General features: G+C 39.1%; 1 protein-coding gene across 1 annotated transcript; it reads left to right on the forward strand.

Moving 5' to 3' along the window:
- Window positions 1–1514: 1514 nt before the first annotated feature.
- On the forward strand, window positions 1515–23260 carry LOC119719343 (titin-like). The gene is made up of 9 exons (XM_038188760.1): window positions 1515–1624; window positions 4621–4808; window positions 6563–6634; window positions 9239–9310; window positions 14518–14580; window positions 16264–16439; window positions 17136–19745; window positions 20752–20937; window positions 22524–23260. Exons 2-9 carry the CDS (start codon window positions 4636–4638, stop codon window positions 22535–22537), a joined length of 3366 nt encoding a protein of 1121 aa, XP_038044688.1. The 5' UTR covers window positions 1515–1624; window positions 4621–4635; the 3' UTR covers window positions 22538–23260.
- The last annotated feature ends 442 nt before the right edge of the window (window positions 23261–23702 follow it).

Below are 23702 nucleotides of genomic sequence, written 5' to 3' on the forward strand. Positions count from 1 at the left end.
TGTGAACATGTTCCCGCTTACTTTCAGTTTTGAATTATTCTTAATCTTATTCAGTCTAGATTTACTGTAAATTATTATTGCATTATCTTCTTGATCTTGTGGAACGAGTAGTTTGAAGTATTTTGTTTCATTATCTTGGATGTTGATGCTATTTTCAGTAAAAACCTTAATTTTCCAAGATGGCGGCCGTAAGATACGGTTTGGCGGGAAACCACCAAAAGCCGCCATTTTCCATTTTTCTTTAATCGTATCGTTAACTTAATAGTTAAGTGTTTCCTAGAAATAATATAGATGCAGATAGTTTGCACTCTAATTTCGTTTTGTTTATTCCATTGAATTATGTGTTTGTAAATATTAATTGTGATTGCAATGCTGACCGGAGACGAGGAAAGACCATGTCATAATTTGCTTTCCTTTTCCCGTTTATGCAGAATAAACCAGCACAAAACAGAAACCAAATCGCCGAGTCCTCTTCCCACTTTTCGACTCTTAACACCCAGGGTCACAGGACTATCGAACCTTATTGTCGATTCGGACTATCGAACCCTATCGTCTATTCGGACTATTGAACCTTCGGATTAATTAACCTTATTCTATTTTCGGACTAATGGGCCCTTCGGACTATCGAACCTGCAGACTATCGAACCTTCGGACTATTGAATCTTCGGACTAACGAACCATCGGACTAATGACCCTTTGGACTAAAGAACCTTCGGACTATCGAACCGTCGGACTATCGGGCTGTAACCGGCAATACACCCTTAGGCCCGGATTTGGGGCTTCCAATTCAGGGCATTTTGGATGTAATTGGGTCCGAAAGTGGCGCTATTTAGCCATGTTGTGGAGGGATCCGTTTTCAAGATGGCTACTTTTCTACTTTGGGCCACCTCACTCGTTTTAGGGGTCGTCTTTTTTGGGTGAGAATTTCACGAAACGTCATTGGTCAACCCACCAAATTGAAAAGAAGATGAAAGATGACATGTTGATCAACATTTTTCGGTGCAGCCTGAACACCTGTAAGAGTTTTGAGTATTATTTTTCATAGAATTTTGAAGTATGGGCATTTATCACTGTTGTCCATGGGAATTTATTTGATTGGGTGCACCCTTATTCCTTCTAGTTTGCGTAGTATAAGGATGTACATCGTTACTCGACACAAACAGGACATGGATGCCTCATGGCAACCAGAGGGTGCAGCTTTTTTTTATTCAAAAGTACCTGTGGGATCACAAAATATAAATGGCCTCGCAGTTTCTAGTGGTTTGCATCCTTTAGCGATCTAAAGTGAAGGAACGCGCACGGATCTTCTACACGTACACAGAGGATCCGTGCGCGCACGCCGCCCCATCATGCTTGCGCGTCCGATTGCTTGCGTCTCACACGCGAACGCAGTGATGACGCCCACGCGCCCGGGCTACGCAATATTGAGCGCCAAGCGCTATTTTTCATTGGAAAACGCGTGCAAATTTTCAGGAACGCGGACATCGTTTGAAAATTTAGCATTTTTACGCGCATCAGACGAACGATCGATCACAGTTGAATTTTGCATGCAGGAGGACCATCACCTAAAAGTTATCACTGAAGAAGAATATTACTGCAAACGACTATTTAACGAAGCTTAAAGGTAAGGACAAATCATATAAAGCATTGCAAGCTTGCCGTTTCTGTTGTTACATAAATGAAAGTTTAAATAAGCCTATCTGGGATATAGGCCTAATTATTAGGGGGCCTACAGTCGTTTTCCTAATTTCGCATCGCAATCATTATCATGTTAGGCCTAGGGCCTAATTGTTATTCAGTCTGATTTCGGCTCAACTAATCCACAAATTCAAATTACATTGGTTAAAAAGTTTACCTTCAATTATGGAGATAGGCTATAGGCCTACTAGGCCTACTAGCCTACAAAATAATTTTCTAAATTGAAACTCTTTTAATTTTGACTTTGCGACGTCAAAAGCACCGACATGACCGATGCCCTTTTTCCTAGTCCGGATCGGTTTAATCAGTTCCGAATCGATCAAAAACTGCTTCGCGCCAAAAAATTTGAATCACGCGAGAAACTCAATTGTTCAGCTAGAACCACCCTGACTGAACCAAGCACATTTTCTGATAAAGTAATAGGCCTATGGTCGGACTCCCTATTATCGCGGCATCCCAATAGTTAGGCCTATAGGAAATTTCCTTTTTGCGTTGCCAAAACTCCTTCAAGTTGCGATTTTTATCCAGTTCACCATGCATTTAAGGACTTTTTACCGAGTATAAAAAGGACGATTAAAAAATGTTGTGTCTATTTTTAATAAATAGGGCCTAGGCTAGGCCCTATTAACGTTTTCCAAAACTTGCAATTTTCCCTCACCGTGTCTGCTAAAACTAACCGTCTTTATTTTAACATAAATCTTTAATGGTGCTCTGTCCATGAAAGTTCCATTGTCTGGTTCCCATTCTACAGCTGCAAACACAAAATGAAGTCAAAGGACGATATTTCCACCGCGAAATCGGAAAACCTTTGCGGGATCAAAATAAGGACAGCGCGTTAACAAAATAATAAAACGGCACACCGTGTAAAGTGAATGGCGCCCCCAATCGCCAATCAGTAGACTTGCCTCAATGATTGTTGTTCTCCTTTCGGGGAAGGGTCAGGGACATGGTCTTAAGAAATCATCCTGCAGGCATATAGGCATAGGCATATAGGCTAGTCTCTAATCAACTTGAACGTTACAGGGAAAATATCAGACTTTAATCATGGGAAGTTTTGGTCAAACATTAACTATGAAAAAAAGCTGAGATCATTAGAAAAACCGCCAACCGCGATAATACGGAGTACACCTCCGTTTGCACACTCCAAGCATGTCTATTTTCACAGGCTTCGAACACAGAAAAAAAAAGACACCACCGTCGGTTTTGTTTATTTCAATTTGAAAAGGAAGAGTTATACAACATAAAAGACAGGACAATTCGGGTAGGTTAGTGGGCAATCTCGATTCCGAACGAGAAACGTGATAAGTACCGCGATAATAGTACATGTAGTATACGGTGTCCCACCCTACCTAATTTTTCGAGAAAAAAAGTTTCGAAATCATTTAGGCCTAGCCTAGGCCTACGTTAATTATCTTGGCCTATTCAAAATTTGCTGGAGTAGGCCTACTCGTGATTGAACTGTTTTTCGAAAAATTAAATAGCCCATTAGGCCTAGGCTTTTTAGTTTTTCGAAAACTGGGCCTTCAAGAGAATTCCAGCAAATTTAAAAAAGAGAATTAAACTTTAAAGCTATAGTCCATCATTTGCAGCCATCCGAAAAGTAACTGGCGTAATTATTGTTGAAAAACATACTTGGTTGAAAGATGGTAAGTGGACTAAACTCCCTGTGAAATTATTCTTTCTGGCAAGCTGTCATTTTGAAGTAATCAACGAAAGAAGGCCTTTCCAACGGTGCGTCTTAAGACGCAGTGTAAGACATTTAAATTCAGTAGTTCGTTTTGTTATTTGGCAAAGCGCGCGCAAGCATTGGCACGACGCACACGCGCGCGCAGTTGCTATCCGGTTCGTTAGTAAATACGTCAAACACGCGCGTGCACCACTGATTACTAGCACCCATTGGATAAACGCTCGAGGTGCGTTAACGTCCGGTTCCATTCGTGCTAGTCTACACCGTGTGATGTACGCATGGTTGATTTGAGATAGTGTCACACTAACGAACCGGATAATTCGTCGGATCAGTGCGCGACATCGCGTATAGATGCAATTCAAAACAATTCAAAACATGATTCAGCAACATTTGATTTGAAATTGAGATCCTAGAATGCTGTTTTTCTCGGAATATACAGCTGAAGCTGAGCTGAAATTTCATCAGGTTAGTTGTTCAGTATCCTTCATTAGATTTTGAACACTTGTGTTGCTTCAAACGAACAAAATGCACAAATTACAAATGATGGACTACATCTTTAACGTAGGCCTAGGCTAAATGAGTTTAAAAACTTTTGTCCACAGCGCGCGCGACGCGTCGCGTCGGCACGATCGAACACGCACGGACCGAAAACCCCACGACCCCATATAGAACATCACTGTGCACACAGTGAGTTTTTTTCGAAAAGATATTTGTTTATCAAGAAGCTTAAATTTTACTTTTCAAAACGCACTTGTCAGAAAAAAATAGCATTGGAGACCAATCTAAAAGAGGTAGGTTTTCATTTGAAGCGATCCCGGGCTACAGGAAACATCCGGAACTAGGAAAACGACTGTAATATAGGTCTATCGGCCTTCTTCAATCCTTTTACTTTTTTTTTTGTTCGGTCGTTTGAGCTGGTTGCTGAAAGGATAAAATGTCAATGTCCGTTCTAAAGGTCGTCTTGGACTTAGGCCTGAGACTTCACAACACAAAACTCAGAAAACGATTTCCCGTCTCTCAAAATTACATTTTGTTTTCTTCGGAAAATACGCCTATAGCCTATACATTTGATCAGTGCGTGCGATATTCAACGATGAGACGTCTCCAAACATTAGGCTACGTTTATTATAGGACTATAACGTTAACGTTCGCTTTTGTTATGGGTCTAGGCCCTTTGTAGGTGGAGCATTGCCAAATATTTTTCTGACAAACCTTCATAATTGAATGTCTTACAGTCAACCATTGCCAAAATGGATTGGCCGATGCAACTTGTTGCAACACTAACGGCACTGGTGTTAATGAGTCTACTGTGCCAAGCTGAAGACACTACATGTCCTGCAGGATGTCGATGTGGTATTGGAAAGGCATCATGTCAGAAACCCTACAATGGCACTCAACCTCTTCCTAGTCATACTAGGAAATTGTAAGTATAGTCTCTACAAGGAATATCTACAAATTCAACGCAGTCATAATTTTAAGTCAAGACAAGGAGGGATATTTTGTTTGTTGTTTGGTTCTTTATAAGTTTTCCGAGTGACCTCATGTACATTGTAAACAATTGAAGGAGTGCCCTTTAACATAAACCTTTAAAAAATGCCCCTTTTACATACAGTTCATAGACATGCATGTTTGGGCATATTTTGTCTTTGCACGAAACATTTTCACACAAATGGCAAGTGTGAAGTTATTTCATCTGGCATAATGATCATTGCACGAAGTTGGAACACATGTAAAACTTGGCTGTTGATCATGGTATATGCTTTCTCAGTCAACTTTGTCAATACTCAGTGCTAATTGTAATTGAAATATAATACCTTATTCTAGGCCAAGAAATAACCGTGAAATTGCAATCAATACTTTCAAAACAAAATTCGTAAAATGTTTTATTTCGCACGGGCTCCCAAACAAATAACAGTTAAATATCAAACAATAACAGTTAAAACTTCCAAAGTATGTAGTTGATGTAGGATAAATTTTAGTTTGAATTAAACATTATTCCGATACGGGTATATGACATAAATAATGTTGCACCTAGAGGATCAACGATGTATTTTTTTATCTTTAAGGTTAGACATCCCTTTAGCTAACTTTTACAGAGCATGTAATTTGGCAATATTCACAGCCACAGCCATCATTTTGACCTGAATTGTGCGTTTTTGAGTTGCTCCTGTTAGAAAAATAGGATAGGAGACTTGCAAATTTATTATAGATCCAATTGTAAAGATTTATTGCACATCTTTTTGGAAATGGTTTGCCCATTACAAGAGTTAGATTTAGAGGGCTTTTTTATTCTCGAATATCAAAAGAAAGTCAAACCTAAACTGACAGTTACAACTGTAGTAAATATCTTAGACAAGTTTTGGAGCATTACAAAATGTCGGCCCCTCTCACTCGACAACTGTGGCATTCAAAACAGTAGGCCCCCCCCCCCTCAACCGTTATGATACTTAAATACAAAAATAATAAATGGAATGCTAAAGGTCCTTTCTTGAATTGCCTCAGAATACGCAAGAAAGTTGATGCGAATGCAGAAAGGCATTATACTAAATACTTGGTAACAACAACTCTTTGGAATTTTAATAAAATGAATAGAAACCCATGCAGTTCAATTTTATTGAATTTAGAGCACTTTCCATTTGTGAAGGTAACTCTTTGTGCCCAAACTTACGCAAAACGCATGTACTGAAGATGTTTAATGTTGAAAAAGCAGATCAGTGTTTTCGGTGGCACACTTGAAAAGATGATTCTTAAAATTGCTCTACCATGCTCTTCAACATTATTTCTAATATGTATGCTATATTTGTACCGGAAAACAGCTACTTTTTATACTTTGGCCGTTTTCGACCCTCTGAAAATGAGTTTTATTTTGGTTGTTCTTGCGGCAAGAGCGCACAAAATATTCGTTGGTTTTTTTGGCGGGCCGTAAATAATGCGATTGTAAATATTCCAACAAAGGTGCATGGGTGGCTTTTTTGTTCAACGTCTATTCAAAAGTGAATATCTTTTGTTCTACTTTAGAAAATTAGCAATTTGAAAACATACTTTTTGGGTGAAATTCGAAAATAGTACTGCGAGAGCAACTTTAAACTACATTTATGGTATTTCACTTATATTTCCACTTTGAGCTTTCTAATTTTCAAGTCTTGATTTTTAAACTATTGTTTGTTTTATTTCTAGGGAACTACATGCAGCTAATCCGATCGTCCTAAAAGCTCTTTCCCGTAGCATGCCACAACTGGAACATCTCATGTAAGCTGACTTATTTTTTGTTCAATTGAATAAACAATATAATGCAGTAAATATATTCAACATTGTAAAACTGAAAAATGACATCAATTTGTTGAATTCGTTTTTGTTTATGCTAATAGGGTAATCCAATGTGAAGAGTGAAACCACTGAAAACAATTGCAACAAAATCACTCCTGGTTAATTCTGGATAATAGTTGCAAACTCATGAATTTTCAAAGTACATTTTCTACACGCAAATCATTTTTTCTTGGAAACTTAGACAAACCAAGCTTTCAGAAACAGTTCTTGTTTTTTTGCTACTGCACTTGGATTTTTATCAAGGCTTTAAGTTTTGAGAAACAAAAGTAGCGTTTTCCTCTATTTTGTGATGGAAATTTGAGTTCCCATCTGTTACAGTTCTTATGCTTCGAAGATTTAATTTTTGGTTGACAATGAAGTCTTCTGCCGTCCCTATCCACCACTATAGAATTTTAAACCAAAAGATGAAACATGACAGTCTTGCACCATTTTGAAGAAAAAAAAACATGTTGCAATGTCCCGTCTGCCACACAAAAAAAACATGAAAAAGTTGTTTTTTTCTTACATGAAAAGATTTTTTGATTCAAACTTTAATTCCTAACTGCTATCAAGGTGCCCTCACCTAGAAAGTAACATAAAAATATCCTTTGATAGTTGATCCGATATTGCATCTCAAACTCTGTCCCGTCAGTCACATTTTACCAATTTGTTATATTTTTTGTCCCTTCTGTCACATTTTTTTCAATCACCTCTAAGATAAAAAAAAAGTCAAACATCACTTTTTTCGTAGACTCCTCTGGTTTTTATAAATATATTTCATTTCCTTAAAAATAATAATGCTTGTGCCTACATTTATTCAGTATATAAAAATTTCCCGTCTGTCACGTCCCGTCTGTCACACCATTAATGAGCCTGGTGTTTCCAGTTCTCTGTTTTGAATTACTAAGTAAAGTCTTCACTGATTATTGAAGGAAAAAAAATATTAAATTTCTCATTGGAACGGATAGCTTTTTCCAATGGAAGTCGTTTTCAAAAAAATGGAGTGTAATTTCCGTCCCGTCTGTCACGCTGGATTTACTTTGTCACTACAGCCACTGAATCCTGTAGTTTCATGGACTGTTTTTTAATTGAAATATAGAGGGTTTGCTTTGACTTTATACATAAATTAGATAGTGACTCCATACATATTGGTTGTGGCAGGCCTTTGTAAAAAAAAAAAAGGTAGTGTAAATCTGTCTGTCTGTCACGCCGGAATTGGCCATCTATAACATACACAAACTAGAGTACAAGGCGTTTGGTGACTTGCAAACGCAGAGTTGTCGGGCCGACAACTATTTCATTAGACACATCCCAGTTAAGTTATAAATAATTTTATGTCAGAACAAAGGATCACGAAAATCTAACCTTTCCAGTACAAGCAATGATTTTGTTTAAACAAAGATGTATCAAATTTCAGTACACATTTTATGTACACGTACAAGTTAATTCTGGTTTGATGACGTCATCAGTCCAAAAAGGGAAAGTGAATATTGATTTAGTTTGGAGGGGACACATGTATGTTCACTATTAAGTTAAAATAACGTATGAAAATATGGAAAATGTGAGTGTATGTATTAATAACACCCAAATTCCGGTTTGATGACGTCACAGCATTAAATACCCAAAGGTCAACATTGTAACGGATATCATTATTTGGGCTACGAACAAAGTCATAAGACGGGGATCGTATGATGGAATTTTTAAAAATGATCATTTTCAAATTCTCCCTACAGTACTTCCGGTCTCATGACGTCATAATTTTGAAACCTCTTTATATGAAGTTTTATGTAGTTGATAAAAAAAAATCCAGGGGCGATTTGGTTAAATTTTGAGGGATGGTTTTTAAATAAAAAAAGGAAACCCTATTTGATGTGCCGCTAGAGGGCGCCCTTTCAAATGATGACGTCGTAATGCTATTTTTTTACTGAAAAAAATGATACCTTTTTGTTATAAAACAAAATCATTGGTTGTACAGGAAAGGTTAAATTTTCGTGATCCTTCGTTCTGACATAAAAATTATTCATAACCTAACTGGGCTGTGTCTAATGAAAAAGTTGTCGGCCCGACCACTCTGCGTTTGTAACTCAACAAACGCCTTGACCTCTAGTTAAGGACTATTTTTTTTTTATTTGAAGTGCATTTTAAAGATATTGTGTTTATGATTTCGTCGACGGCTACCGGAATCAGCGACTTTGCATGTTAAAAACACTCGTTTCGGTCACTTGTAATATTTCTTGCGTCGACTTCGGTTTTGCTTCAAACTAAGGTCAAACTTTACATATTTGCGAAACTTTCTTCAATAAAGCCTACTCTTCCATTCGACACAAAATTTAGGAAAAGTTACGTTTAAAGGTGATTCTGGCACGGTAAAGATAATTGAGCTTAAGGTTTTCTTAGACAATGTATAGAACTTTGGCTTAAAGAACTCTAAGCTAAGCCCTTTAACACTTCACGATGAATTGACTTCGGCCTATTCGATTATTTGCCCCAACTCTTCATTCCTCTATGGTCACCACCTTCTAAATTGCCATTTCTTTCCCTCTAAAGGCTTAATCACCTGGAAGGGCTTGATGGAAAAAATGACAGCATTACCAAACAAGATGATGGACAAAGGATCATGTGAGTCAAAAGCGTCCTTTTCTCGGAAAACCCGTAGACTTGAGTACAATTTACCGAACAGTCGTGTTTTGACCGTCGATTCCGCCCATAATACGCAGCACGTTGTAGTTTCGACCCTCACGCATGTCGAGGATGCACAGCTAGCTACAGCCAACCGGGCCTTGTTACACCCGGGATACGTATACGGCTCGGAAAACGTTGCTTGTTCATAGGCGTAGCGAGCGGGGGGAAAGGGGGTATTTACCCCCCCCCCCCCAATATTTTGAAAAGACTGCCCTATTCCATTAAAATGCCCTGTTTTCACCAGCGCTTACCCCCCCCCCCTCCCAATAGTTGTAAAGAGTGCCCTTATTTTGTCAACAAGTGCCTTTTTTCTGAACAAGCCCCCTTTTAAAGGTATAGTCCATCATTTTTGATTTGCGCATTTTGTTCGTTTGAAGCAACAAACGTGCAAAATTTTGATGCTGCAAAAATTCATTTTTTGCGTTATTTTCAAAGGTCATCCAGCCAAACTGCGTAATGTCACAAAAGTAACTTTATCACGACAAATTAAGTATCATCCTTAGCCTTACAAGAAAAAAATAGAAACACTTCTGAAAAATCTCTTTTATATTATTTTTAGGCCCTATAATACAGCATGTTTTTACAACTAGCAAAATTGCATTTTTTACCCCATTTTTATCCCTCCAAATTGGCACTTGCCAGGATACTAAGAATAATTTCCCTTCGGCTACAGTTAGTTCAGACATTGGTCTTTTCAAATTTGGTGAGAAAATTTTGGGTTATTGTCCTTTGTGCAGTAGCACTCCAAAAATGGTAAATTTCACAAAAACCTTAAAAAGTGTATTTTCAGTGTTTTCCTTTGTTTTGAGTAATAAGTTGTATAATCGGTAATGTTCATGAATCTTGCAACATTGTCACACTAACAGAATCAGACTGTGTATCATTTTTAGACTAGTGGATGAATAGTAGGTCGTGTACTCCCCCTACACCTGGCTAGGCCCTGCCCACTCCCCGGCCTGTGCCACCAAATTTGGAACTTGTATGTTGCATTCCTTTTCACAGCCTCCCCTTCCCCCACCCCGGGGGCATTGCTTTGGGTTTAGGGTGGGGTGTGACCTCCCACCAATAACATGGCATTGTCGGTAAAATCATTGTCACATGGGCAAACCTCATGTGTTTGCAAGCCGCAATGAATAATAATGGCCATATCCATTGTCCTCTGATTGAAGCACACCATTATTCAAAATGATGTCCAGTCCTCCCCTCCCAGCTAGGCCCCGCCCCTTCCCTTGCTACCAAATTCAGATTTTCTGCATGTATTTGCCTAAATTAAATTGTAAATACTAGATATCAAATTGCAAGTGAACCTCTTACAATCTACACCAACAGCCTTTTTTCCCCTTCCCCTGCCACCCCCATTCACAAAGCTCAAAAGAGAACCACGCCCTCCCCCAACAAGTCAGCAAGTACAATTTTGTTCAGATTACATATTACATGCATGGCCTTGGGGAACGTCTGAATTATGTAAGGTGGCTTTTTTTTACAACACGGGGCAGCTTGGAATATCCGAAAAGCGAGGAGAAGAAGGGGTGTGTATGTCGCAGGGGTGGGTGGGGGGTGGGAAGGGTGATCTGGACACACGCATGTACACTGTAAACATTTTTTTATTGCAAGTTACTTTGGAATTACAGTTAAGGTGTGGTGAACAAAATGACGTTTATGTTATTATTTTCAAAACGAAAAAGATCTGGCGATTTAGAGAGCAACTAACTCTTATTTGTTTATATTGAAATACATGTACTTTAAAACAAGGATCACTCCAGTGAAAACTCCGAGAGAGCACAGCATCAATTTGATTGCATGAATTTCACTCTGACTTGCATTCGCTATATACATGTAGTTAGGGTCTGAAGTATTTTTGTTAGTGGAAGTGTCCTCCAAATTTGTATTTGCCTGATCAACATGAAATTTTGTGACTTTTAACAGTGGTCACCATGGCACCAGACACACTTCTGTAGTGTGTTCATTATTACCATGGCAACCGTTGTAAAGACATCTGTGCTCATAAACTAAAGTCAAATATACTTCAATTTTCAAAACCTATCACGAAAGTATTATATTTAGACTGAAATTCATGGCTATATAATTAACAACAATACATGCTCAGTATGTAACATGGCCGCCATTGGTGCGAGAAGCCCATGTAATTTTCACCTTTCAATCTGTACCGTTTTCTTTGTTTTGATGTACATTTCTGATTAGTTATTACATGAATCAATTGCAGAGCATTAAATAACATCACCACAATTATGAATATTTACTTTAGTTTTGCCAATTCGGGTTGAAAACCCACAATTTGTTTGGAATAAAATCAGAAAGTATATAGTCCCTATGGCAGTGACAATGGATGCATACAATTGCCTGACTGGGATGAATGTTTACACACAAAAATACAGAAATCATGCCCAAAATGTTATCTAGACAACAGTTTGGAAAAATATATTTAAAAAAAACACCTCTAGTGGTAACAGCAATAGAACCAAGAATGTCATATTATAGAGTAATGGTCAACCAATATTTTCCTGCCAAATCAGTTGTAGGAAAATCGGTCAAAGTATATGCAAATCAACATGGGGATCACAGTGTGCTGTACCCCTCCCTTTCAGAAAAAAAAAACAACTACCCGCCAGAAAGGGTTAAAATCTGTAAGCACTTGTGGTTCGGGGGGGGGGAAGTTGGTATTTTTTTTAATTAACAAAACATTCCCTGCTTGTTTACAAAAAAAACCTGTAATTTATAAGCACCAATACATTTAAATTGCTTGTCATGCAACAATGGATGCACCACAGAAGTGTGGCCATGTTGACCACTGATGACAGTTTGGAAGAGACTCAAAATGTCATGCTGATTACGAAATCACGATTTTGGAGGGTAATAGCAGCACCCACAACGGTACTATATTCGACTTTATATGTGCTGGATCTGACCATTACACGTAGGGCCAAGACAATTCAATCAAAATATAGGCCATTTTGAGTTTTCACTAGAGTGACAGTTGTTTTAAAGTAGTCTACATGTATTTTAATATAAAATAGGAGTTATTTGCTCTCGTAATCGCCATATCACTTCTCTGTATTGAAAATAATAAAATAAATGCAATTTTGTTTTAAAAAAATTACAGTATTATGTACATGTACCATGTACATTTATCCATATTACACCCCCCCCCCCGCCGCTTTCCAGATATTCCAAACCACTCCCACGTTGACAAAAAAATAGCCAAACCTACATAGTGCATATAAATATGTGGACTTTCCGCAAGGCAATACCTTAACAATAATACATGTTGAATTCTTTGGGAGGGGGAGGGGTAGTTGCTCATAATGAGCACTGGAGTAGGAAGAGGGATGGCAGGGGGTGGGCTGTGAGACGGGTACGCCTGTTGGTGTAAATTATGAAAGGTTCACTTGCAAATTTATATCTATTTACAATTTTAATGTAGGCAAATACAAGTAGCAATCGAAATCAGAATTTGGTGGCAAGGGAAGGGGCATTGTGCAAGGCCTAGCTGGGAGGGGAAGACTAGACATCATTATTTTAACTAATGAATGCACTTCAATCAGATTAGAGGACAATGGATATGGCCATTATTATTCATTGCGGCTTGCAAACACAGGAGTTTTGCCCATGAGACAATGATTTTACCGACAATGCCAACTTATTGGTGGGTGGTCTCACCCCACCCTCAACCCCAAGCAATGCCCCCGGAATGGAGAAGGGGAGGCTGTGAAAAGGAAGTCTATGTTATTTCTAAAGTGTTCACTTGCATATTATATATTTACATTTGTTTCGTTATGCAACATACAAGTTCAAAATTCGGTGGCACGGGGAGTGGGCGGGGCCTAGCCAGGTGTGTGGGAGAGTACACGACCTACTATTCATCCACTGGTCTAAAAATGATACACAGTCTGATTCTGTTTGTGAAAATGTGCTAGATTCATGAACAATACCAATTATACAAGTTATTACTCAAAACAAAGGAAAACACTGAAAATACACTTTTTAAGGTTTTTGTGAAATTTACCATTTTTGGAGCGCTACTGCACAAAGGATATACAATAACCCGAAATGTTCTCACCAGATATGAAAAGACCAATGTCTGAACTAACTGTAGCCTAAGGGGAATTATTCTGAGTGCCATGACAAGTGCCATTTTGGAGGTTGAAAAATGGGGTAAAAAATGCAATTTTGCTAGTTGTAAAAACATGCTGTATTATAGGGTCCAAAAATAATATAAAGGAGATTTTTCAGAAGTGTTTCTTTTTTTTTTTGTAAGGGTAACGATGATACTTTGTCGTGATATAGTTACTTTTGTGACATTACTTCGCAGTTTGGCAGGATGACCTTTGAAAATAACGCAAAAAAAAATGAATTTTTGCAGCCTAAAAATGGACCAAAAATTGCCAAAACACATAATGGCCCGTAACCATGGCAACGGGCAAAATAAAAGTTTAAAAAGTCTATTTGGTTACTTGCTCCCTTTCAAGTCCTTTCATCGATTTTTTGAGCGTGGACACTTATATGAAGTATTTACACGAAATGACTTTAATTATTTTTTGGCCTCTCTTTCTGGTAATGAAACCAAGGATCCCTCGGGAAGTACCGCTACGCCAGCCTGACTACCCAAAAACAAATTGAGAATATGCTGGAAAAGTACAGGGATTTGGGGGAAATGTGCTTTGCCCCCCCCCCCCCTACAAATGATCCTGGCGACGCCCATGCGCTCGAAATGCCGATGCACGTGGCTGGTCTGTAGGAAATGACGTTATTTGAGAGAGACCTTTTAAGTCATCTATACAATACAATTAATACAAAAAAATAATACTTGCCGTGGAGTCATAAATTCGCGTTCGCTAGTTTCGCGCCGAGTACAAACCAGACTTCAAGGGTGCGTTCGATCGAGCGTGTTACTCTTGCTACCCACGAGTGTAGGGAAATGTTGCGTGCGCATTACTCTCAGTGCAAGAGCATAATTATAGACAGCACATACTGTTTCTAACCCGCGGGTGGTATTCCTGCCGTTCGGGAGCTCAGGAGTATACTCGTGTTAACACGAGTAGCACGCTCGAACGCACCCCAATGTGTTAACGTCACATCTTTAGTGATTCATTTTGGACGATTCTATTTTGATACTTGTATCACAGGACCATCGAAGGACTTCATAAACTCCAGAAAGTGCTCATTGGATTAGCAAGCCTCAAGACATTGTGAGTATTTATGTACTTGTTGAATAAATATCTTACTAAAGCTGACGTGACAGGTTCGCTATTTTCGAACGTTATCCTTAAAAATTCCCTTTCCCAAAATGAGACATCGACCGGAAAATGGCAAATGTTTAGTTATTGCACTACAGTCGTTTTCCTACTTCCGGATTTTCCCTAGTTCCGGATGGCTTCAAATAAAAACCTACCTCTTTTGGACTAGTCTCCAATAAAAATATTCTGACGAAGTGCATTTTGAAAAGGAAAATGTAAGCTTCCTGATACACACAGATTTTTTCGAAAACAAATTTAGAAATGGAATTTTGGCCACATTTCCGACTCGCACTTTGACATGTTTGGACCGTTTGTAGAAAATCGCGGGAGCTGCAAATCAACGATGAATTTTCTCCTCAGTATTTCTCTCGTACCGTGTGGTTTCGAATATTTTTGTCATTCACTGCAGTCGTATAAACTCTTCCATCGAATGTGTGTTCAATCAAAATAAGTTGTAGCCAACAAATGACCGTATGCTTTGCCTAGTTCCGGATCGCGCGTGCACTTACGACCCAACTACACGCGCGTTAATCGATTTTGTGTGACGTATTCTGTGCCGTGTGCAAGGTTTTCGGTCCGTGCGTGAGTTCGTGCCGTTGCGCTGTAGACAAAAGTTTCAAAATTATTTACGTTAACTCTCTTTTGAAAATTTACTGGAATTCTCTGGAATGAACTATTTTTGGAAAATTAAATAATACTTAATCAGAAAATGTGCTTGATTCGGGGTGGTTCTGGCTGAAAAATTGATTTTCTCGCGCGATTTTTTTTTCTCGCACGAATCAGTTTTTGATCGATTCGGAACTGATTGAACCGATCCGGAACTAGGAAAAGCGGCATCGGTACTTTTGACGTCGTAAAGTCATAATAAAAAGAGCTTAAATTTGGAAGATTATTTTGTAGTCTCTCCATCACTCAAGGTAAACTTTTAAACCAATGTCACTTGAATTCCTGGAGTAGTTGAGCCGAAAGCAGCCTGAATGATGTTTGCTATCCGGAACTAGGAAAACGACTGTATAGAATTTCGATTAATACCGGTAACCGATCTCGCGGGATAGGCAACAATCACTATCGACAATGTACGACCCGGGAGCCAGTCTGCTCGCAAAGAGATGGTGTTTGTGTCCAAAAACGAATTTGTTGAAGAGCACGGCAACACAACTTCAAAAGGCATGAAAAACCCAATAAATATACAAACAAAATGAATTCCCGCTTAGTTTGCCGAGAACGTATGATTGAAACTTAGTCTTGTAACAAATCTCGTTTCTGCTTCAAGATGATTCCGTGCTCGTCAACGAATTCGATAGTTGTTTCTCCCACGAAATTTTCAACTTGCGTGTTTAATTTAAAAGAACAAACTACATAATATCCTATTAATTTTGTGGCGTCTGCAACCCTCTGTTATAAAGGCCCATATTGTGGGTAGCTTTTATGCACACAAAGATTCGCTGGACTGGTTCTAGTATAGTGTATTCATTTGACTAACTTTGGTAAAAATGCCTTTAAAATAGCAAGTTAAAATGGTGTATGGTGTAAAAAGAAATATCATTTGGTGAAGTGTAGACCTTGAAAATAATGATCCCTTTCGAAAATCCTGCGTGGTCCTAAAATGTGTTGATGAATTCATGTCTCGTACAGGGTTATGAACGAGGAAGAATTATCCTGTTCGTGTGATCTGCTGAACATGGCGGAGGCAGCATACGCTAACGGTGTGGATCTCTATCATGTCATCAAACTCCTGACGAGTCAGTCGTGTAAACAGCAGGGACTGGATCTCGATCTACATTCGCCTCTAGAACTCATGTTGCTATGCTGTAAGTGTAACAATCTCATACCTAGGCTACAACTTCGGTCTGATTGCACGTAAAGGAACGTAGGAAAATGTGCAATTACCCGGAAAAAACGACCGATTAAACGAGAAAATCCTTGCTCAAAGTGAAAACTGCATAGTACCAAATAACCTGTGAAATATTCCGCCTGAAATGGTCAGATATCCGGAAGAAAACAATCATTGAACGTAATTGAAGAAAGTTTGCTCGCGGCAACTTTTTTTTGGTGCGTTAGCCACAGAATCCAGTTACAAGAAACTAAAACTTGTGCAAACGTTTCTCTCTTTTCTCAAACTAAGCTGATAAACTTCAACAAGTTATTGTTATGCAACCTTCATAAGAGTTTGAGAAATTTTTAATTAATATTCTTTTAAAATTTGTTCGTTTTTGCTTTTTTTGGTGGTGTTTTTTTTTCTTTGCTCGTCTGGCCTCTTTCCTTTATTTAAATGTTTAAACATATAAAAAGTACAGGGCAAATTTACCCTTGACAAAAAGATGATCGTCAACTATTTGCGTCAGAGTTGGAGCATGGATATCTTACTAACTGCGATTGATCAATTCTTGATTAGTTTGCCAGTTTGACTATTATTAATGGACATGCAGAAATCGAAGACAGTATGCACGGACAGGTGATTAATGGCTTTGGGTGACTCATTACACATTTTCGTTGTATCTCTGCAGCTTCTAGGTCATTGTATCTACCAACAGCGCTGGAACCAAAACCTATTACTCCGAAAGACGAAGGATCAGTTTCAACGTCCGACCATTCAGATTCAAAGGACCTCGGTAAAATTACTCATGTTCGGGCACGACGTGCCGCAGAGGAAAAACCTCAAAAGGGAAAGAAGGGACGAAAAGGAAAGAAACGACGAAAGGGAAAGAAGGGACGAAAAGGAAAGAAGGGACGAAAAGGAAAGAAACGACGAAAGGGAAAGAAAAGACGAAAGGGAAAGAAAGGACGAAAGGGAAAGAAAGGACGAAAGGGAAAGAAAGGACGAAAGGGAAAGAAAGGACGAAAGGGAAAGAAAGGACGAAAGGGAAAGAAAGGACGAAAGGGAAAGAAAGGACGAAAGGGAAAGAAAGGAAAACCAATCCAACCTGAAGAAACACCAGCCATTCCGACGGAGATAAAAGCTGCAGAAATAGAAAAGGAACCAAAAACAGAAGTGGTTGTGGAACCAGTTATTCCGGAAGCAGATATTGCGGAGACCAAAATACAACAAATTAAAGCAGAAGTAGAACCAGTTGAAACAAAGCCAGAAATAGTTATGGAACCAGATGTGGAACCAGTTATTCCAGAAACGGAACTTACAGAGACCGGAAAAGAAGCGAAAGCAGAACAAGTTAAACCAGTGGAAGGGAAGCTAAACTTAGGAAAAGGAAAGGGCAAAGGAAAGAAGGTTAGAAAGGGAAAGAAAGGACGAAAGGGAAAGAAAGGACGAAAGGGAAAGAAAGGACGGAAAGGAAAGAAGGGGCGAAAAGGAAAGAAAAGAAGAAAAGGAAAAAAAGGACGAAAGGGAAAGAAAGGACGAAAGGGAAAGAAAGGACGAAAGGGCAAGAAAGGACGAAAGGGAAAGAAAGGACGAAAGGGAAAGAAAGGACGAAAGGGAAAGAAAGGACGAAGGGGAAAGAAAGGACGAAAGGGCAAGAAAGGAAATCCAATCAAAACTGAAGAAACACCAGCCATTCTGACGGAGATAAAAGCTGCAGAATTAGAAAAGGAACCAAAAACAGAAATAGTTATGAAACCAGTTATTCCCGAAACGGAACTAACAGAGACCGGAAAAGAAGCAGAAGTAGAACAAGTTAAACCAGTGGAAAGGAAGCTAAAAATAGGAAAAGGAAAGGGCAAAGGAAAGAAGAGGAGAAAGGGAAAGAAAGGACGAAAGGGAAAGAAAGGACGGAAAGGAAAGAAGGGGCGTAAAGGAAAGAAAAGACGAAAAGGAAAGAAACGACGAAAGGGAAAGAAAGGACGAAAGGGAAAAAAAGGACGAAAGGGAAAGAAAGGACGAAAGGGAAAAAAAGGACGAAAGGGAAAAAAAGGACGAAAGGGAAAGAAAGGACGAAAGGGAAAGAAAGGAAAACCAATCCAAACTGAAGAAACACCAGCCATTCCGACGGAGATAAAAGCTGCAGAAATAGAAAAGGAACCAAAAACAGAAGTGGTTGTGGAACCACTTATTCAGGAAAAAGATGTTGCGGAGACCGAAATACAACCCATCGAAGCAGAAGTAGAACCAGTTGAACCAAAGACAGAAATAGTTATGGAACCAGTTATTCCGGAAGCAGATATTGCGGAGACCGAAATACAACCCATCAAAGCAGAAGAAGAACCAGTTGAACCAAAGCCAGAAATAGTTATGGAACCAGATGAGGAACCAGTTATTCCGGAAGCAGATATTGCGGAGACCGAAATACAACCCATCAAAGCAGAAGAAGAACCAGTTGAACCAAAGCCAGAAATAGTTATGGAACCAGATGAGGAACCAGTTATTCCGGAAGCAGATATTGCGGAGACCGAAATACAACCCATCAAAGCAGAAGAAGAACCAGTTGAACCAAAGCCAGAAATAGTTATGGAACCAGATGAGGAACCAGTTATTCCGGAAGCAGATATTGCGGAGACCGAAATACAACCCATCAGAGCAGAAGAAGAACCAGTTGAACCAAAGCCAGAAATAGTTATGGAACCAGATGAGGAACCAGTCATTCCAGAAACAGAACTAACAGAGACAGACAAACAACCAATCGAAGCAGAAGTAGAACCAGTTGAACCAAAAACAGAAGTGGTTGTGGAACCAGTTATTCCGGAAGCAGATATTGCGGAGACCGAAATACAACCCATCGAAGCAGAAGTAGAACCAGTTGAACCAAAGCCAGAAATAGTTATGGAACCAGATGTGGAACCAGTAATTCCAGAAACAGATCTTACAGAGACCGAAAAACAACCAATCGAAGCAGAAGTAGAACCAGTTGAACCGAAGACAGAGATAGTCGAACCAGAAACAGAGCCAGTCGAAGAAGCCGAGGAAGAAGCGGTTGAAGCACCCGTTATGGAACCAGTTATACCTGAGATAGAACCAAAGACAGAACCGGAAGTTGAAGCCGAGGAAAAAGAAGTCGAAACAAACGTTGAACCAGAACTTGGCCAAGCAACTGAAATCGAGGAGCCACCAGAAAAACAACCGGTGGAATCGGAGTCACAACCAGCGGAAGTTGAGATGGAACAAATTGAAACAAAGGAAGAACCAACTGAACCAAAGGAAGAACTAGCAGGAATTGATGAGAAATGTAAGTTTTAGTAACAATTATTTATTTTATGATTCCTTTTGAGCTGTTTCGGTATGCTTCGATGCAAGTCAAATTTGTGGATGTTTTAAATCCATCATTCAATTATGTTTGCAATGTAGTCACGAAGTTTGTTCGTTTGTTCAACACAGATATGGGACATATACGCATGAGCAGACCTTTTTTGTGCACAGATCTTCGTTCAGGTTAATCGTGCATGGCAACAAAAATTGGTTCATTCCGTTTTATGTCGTGCAGTCTTATTTTGCTTGAATTAAGCATTGCTGTAAAGTTCAAGTTAAAGGTACAGTCCATCATTTGTAATTTGTGCATTTTGTTCGTTTGAAGAAACAAACATGCTCAAAATCTAAAGAAGGCTGCTGAACAACTAACCTGATGAAGTTTCAGCTCAGCTTCAGCTGTATAAATTATTTCGAGAAAAACAAAATTCTAGGATCTCCATTTCAAATCAAAAGTTGCTGAATCTTGTTTTGAATTGGGCCTGAATTCAGCGTCCGAGGCACGTTCTCATCACTGAGCCGATTGCAGCTACGCGATGTCGCGCACGAATTAAAGCAATCGAGGGCGCGTGTGCGTTGTGTCAACGCTTGCGCGCGCTTCGCCAAATAAAAAAAAAAAGAACTAAACGGAAATTTCTTTAGACGCATGTCTTTAGACGCACCGTTGGAAAGGCCTACTTTCGTTGCTTTCTTCAAAATGACAGCATGCCAGAAAGAAAAATCTCTTATCTTTCAACGAAGTATGTTTTTTAACAATAGGCCTAATTACGTCAGTTACTTTTTGGATAGTTGCAAATAATGATGGACTGTAGCTTTAAGAAATTTGTGGAACTAAAGTTGTGCTTGGCAAGTTTTACTTTAGAATTCGAAAATGCATCGACACCAAAAAAAAGTGTAATTTTGGTCCTATAGTTGAAGTGTCAAACTAGAACAAATTTTATGATAAATTAAATAAATTTAAATAATTTATTCCTACCTTGCTTTGACAGTGATGAAGGAGCTGCGTGACCTTTTGGAATCTACGAAGATTGACCTTCCTGTTGACATCAATGATCCATACGACCTAGGTCTTCTTCTCAGACATTTACGTCACCATTCAAATCTTCTTGCTCGTATTGGAGACCCCGATGTCAAAAAGGAAGTCCTCAGCGCCATGAATGAAAACGACGAAACAGGTATCTTTCAATTTTTTTTGGATGTTTGTGACGGCTAATAATAGTCTCAGCCTATCCTGCAAAGTGATAGATCATTATAAATAGTACGTTGTATTCTAGATCCTAGATCCTCGCGTTCTGAGAGTCCTACCAAAGTTACTGAGATGTTAATCGGGAAAAATGAGCTCACGATTAGAAACAGATGAATTAGACCTAATAAACTGTTTTATGAAATGACCCTGTTTGCTTGGTGGGGTGTTTCCAAGCAGTGGCCATGCACCTGGTCAATCTGCATATTTTTGTTGTACTGGTTGCAAGAACATCAAGTCGGATCCTAAGCTCAGAGGTTTTTGAGTAATTTAGTTTCAGGTTTTTGGTGTGTCGTTGCAGCAGCGACGATTTCTTGTCAACACGAGGGGGGGGGGAACTAGCGGCTCGGGAGATCGGAAAGTGTGGGGCGGGGGGAATTTACACAATTTGACTATAAAGCGTGCTGTTCCAAAATGTATGTACACTCATGGTGAGTCAAAAAAGCGGAACCCAAACCCCAACAATTATATTTCATATTTAAAAAAATATTTGGCCCCCAAAATAATAATGACTGGAAAGCCAATTTCATAAGCTACTTTTGGATGAAAAAAATTACTAAAATTTGTCAATCCGTTCAAAAAATATCACCATTTAAACACAATGACCCTAAAACCTGTCTCGTCCCAAAAATGCGATTTCAACAATCGTCGTTACAATTGTCTTCAAACATCACCAGCGATGAAATTTTAGTTTAAACGTTAACAATATGCAACAAAGTCATTTTGAAGGCCCGTCTTTTAAAAAAGTAGATTTTATAAATCACATTTAATTAAACAATAAAGCAGTAAATATCAAATTAACAGCAAAATAAAAGAAGCAAATAGAGCATGGAGCTATTTTAATAAGCAGAAGCTTGTGGAAAACAGCCGACAGAAACAACACCGGACGAACAAACAAACAAACACAAAACCAACAAACAAACAAACAAAGACATTACAATGGTAAGCTGACACGAGACAGGGAACATACATGTATACTGATGACAGAGGCAATACGATGAATAGATGGCAGCTCGAGGGAAAGAGAAACGCAGTAGACTCAATCAGGAGAGAAGGCTAAGATGCATAATGGGAGATGAGAGCTTGCTTGTATGAAGACTTAAAAAGACCCACGGACCGCAGAGATCTGATGCGCTCATATATAGTATTCCATACACAAGGACCAAAGAAGCGAATGGTATTCATAGAATAAGGGGTGCGAATGAATGGAACGTAAAGATTGGTGCAGGGAAAATACAGTGCAACTTTAGGTAAAATGGGCTGAAATCTGTTCGTACTGGGATAGATTACTGTGGGACACCGCCATTACCACACCCCCTTCCCAGCCCCCAGCCCCTCCCGGGATTGCCGCCCAGTGATGCGTCGCAGAATATGCGTGAGACGCATGATAAAACCGTACTCATAGGCCTATACACACAAGTCTTCGACAACGAACGAACCACTGATCTCAACTGATCAGTTATTAGCCCATGTAACCCAATTTGTTTTTGTTTTTGTTTTTGTTTTGTTTTTTGACAGATTTGAACATCTAATATAAAACATCGAAGGGTGAACAATTGGAGAAGTGCGGGACGGCGCCTGATATTGAAGTCACTATGGATTGGTACACTTTGAAGACATGAAGTTGGTTTCAAATTTAATAGGACTGCCCAACTATAGCAAAAGACAGTCAACACAAATTAAATGTTTATATTATTAAAGGGGTTTTCAACTTTTCTCCAAAGAAGCCACCATTTAAGTTTGTTTGTTTGTGTGAATAGGCCGGAGACGTAATGACGTCACGCTTTGTTTACATGTGCGCTTTCCTATGTAGTAGACGGCCCCTTTAATTAGCTCCCATGGGAAAGCGCATATTATGTAAACAAAGCCATTACGTCATTAAGTCTATGTTTACGTTTATTAAGTGAGAGTGGCGTAAATTCATTTTAAAATTCGGGGAGAGAAACAGAGTATCATAATACACTGACAGAAACCTGATCGTCCAAAAATGTTCTTTTTGTAATTAATCACTATTCAGCAGATGTCAGGGGTTTTTCCGATCTGGGGATTGCCCCACACCACGGAATTTTGGCCAATAATATAACCTAGGCTACGTTTCTGGGAACCGAGTTCCTTTTCTTGGAAACGAGTTCCGTTTCTCCTGCACAAAATTATACCCAAGCAGTGTGTTAAGAGAAGCATGACTATTTCAACATTTTGTTTTTACGAGTTTAAAGAGAAAGGGATTACAACAAGTTTTAATAGTTTCTGCAGAATTTGTGATTCTGTTTGATTTATTAATGTGGTTGTCTTATTTTAGTGGCCGAGCTTTAAAATAGTCAAGAAATGCCCGACCATTTTTTCTGTCACAACGTGGACGGCAGTGGCGCACCCGAGGGGGGCCCCCTCTGGGGGCTTGAGCCCCCCCCCCCCCCAGAGGTTGTCAAAATTGTTTTAGTTGACCGTGGTATGTGGCCTATTTTCTAGTAGCAAAATAGGGGTAAAAATGACGCCACCAACGTCAAAACAGTCCGTCCCCCGCCAAAAAAAAACAATTATATTCTGCAGCCAAAACATTTTTTGAAAAAAATTCAAATTTATAAAACAAAATTAAAAACAACAAAATTGTGAGACCCCCCATGCCAAATCCTGGGTGCGCCACTGGGGGAGGAAGTAATGTAAGCGGAAATAAAAAGTCGTAAGGTGTTCACTGATTTG

The sequence above is a fragment of the Patiria miniata genome, unplaced genomic scaffold, assembly GCF_015706575.1.
Source record: "Patiria miniata isolate m_02_andy unplaced genomic scaffold, ASM1570657v1 HiC_scaffold_8, whole genome shotgun sequence".
Lineage (NCBI taxonomy): Eukaryota > Metazoa > Echinodermata > Asteroidea > Valvatida > Asterinidae > Patiria > Patiria miniata.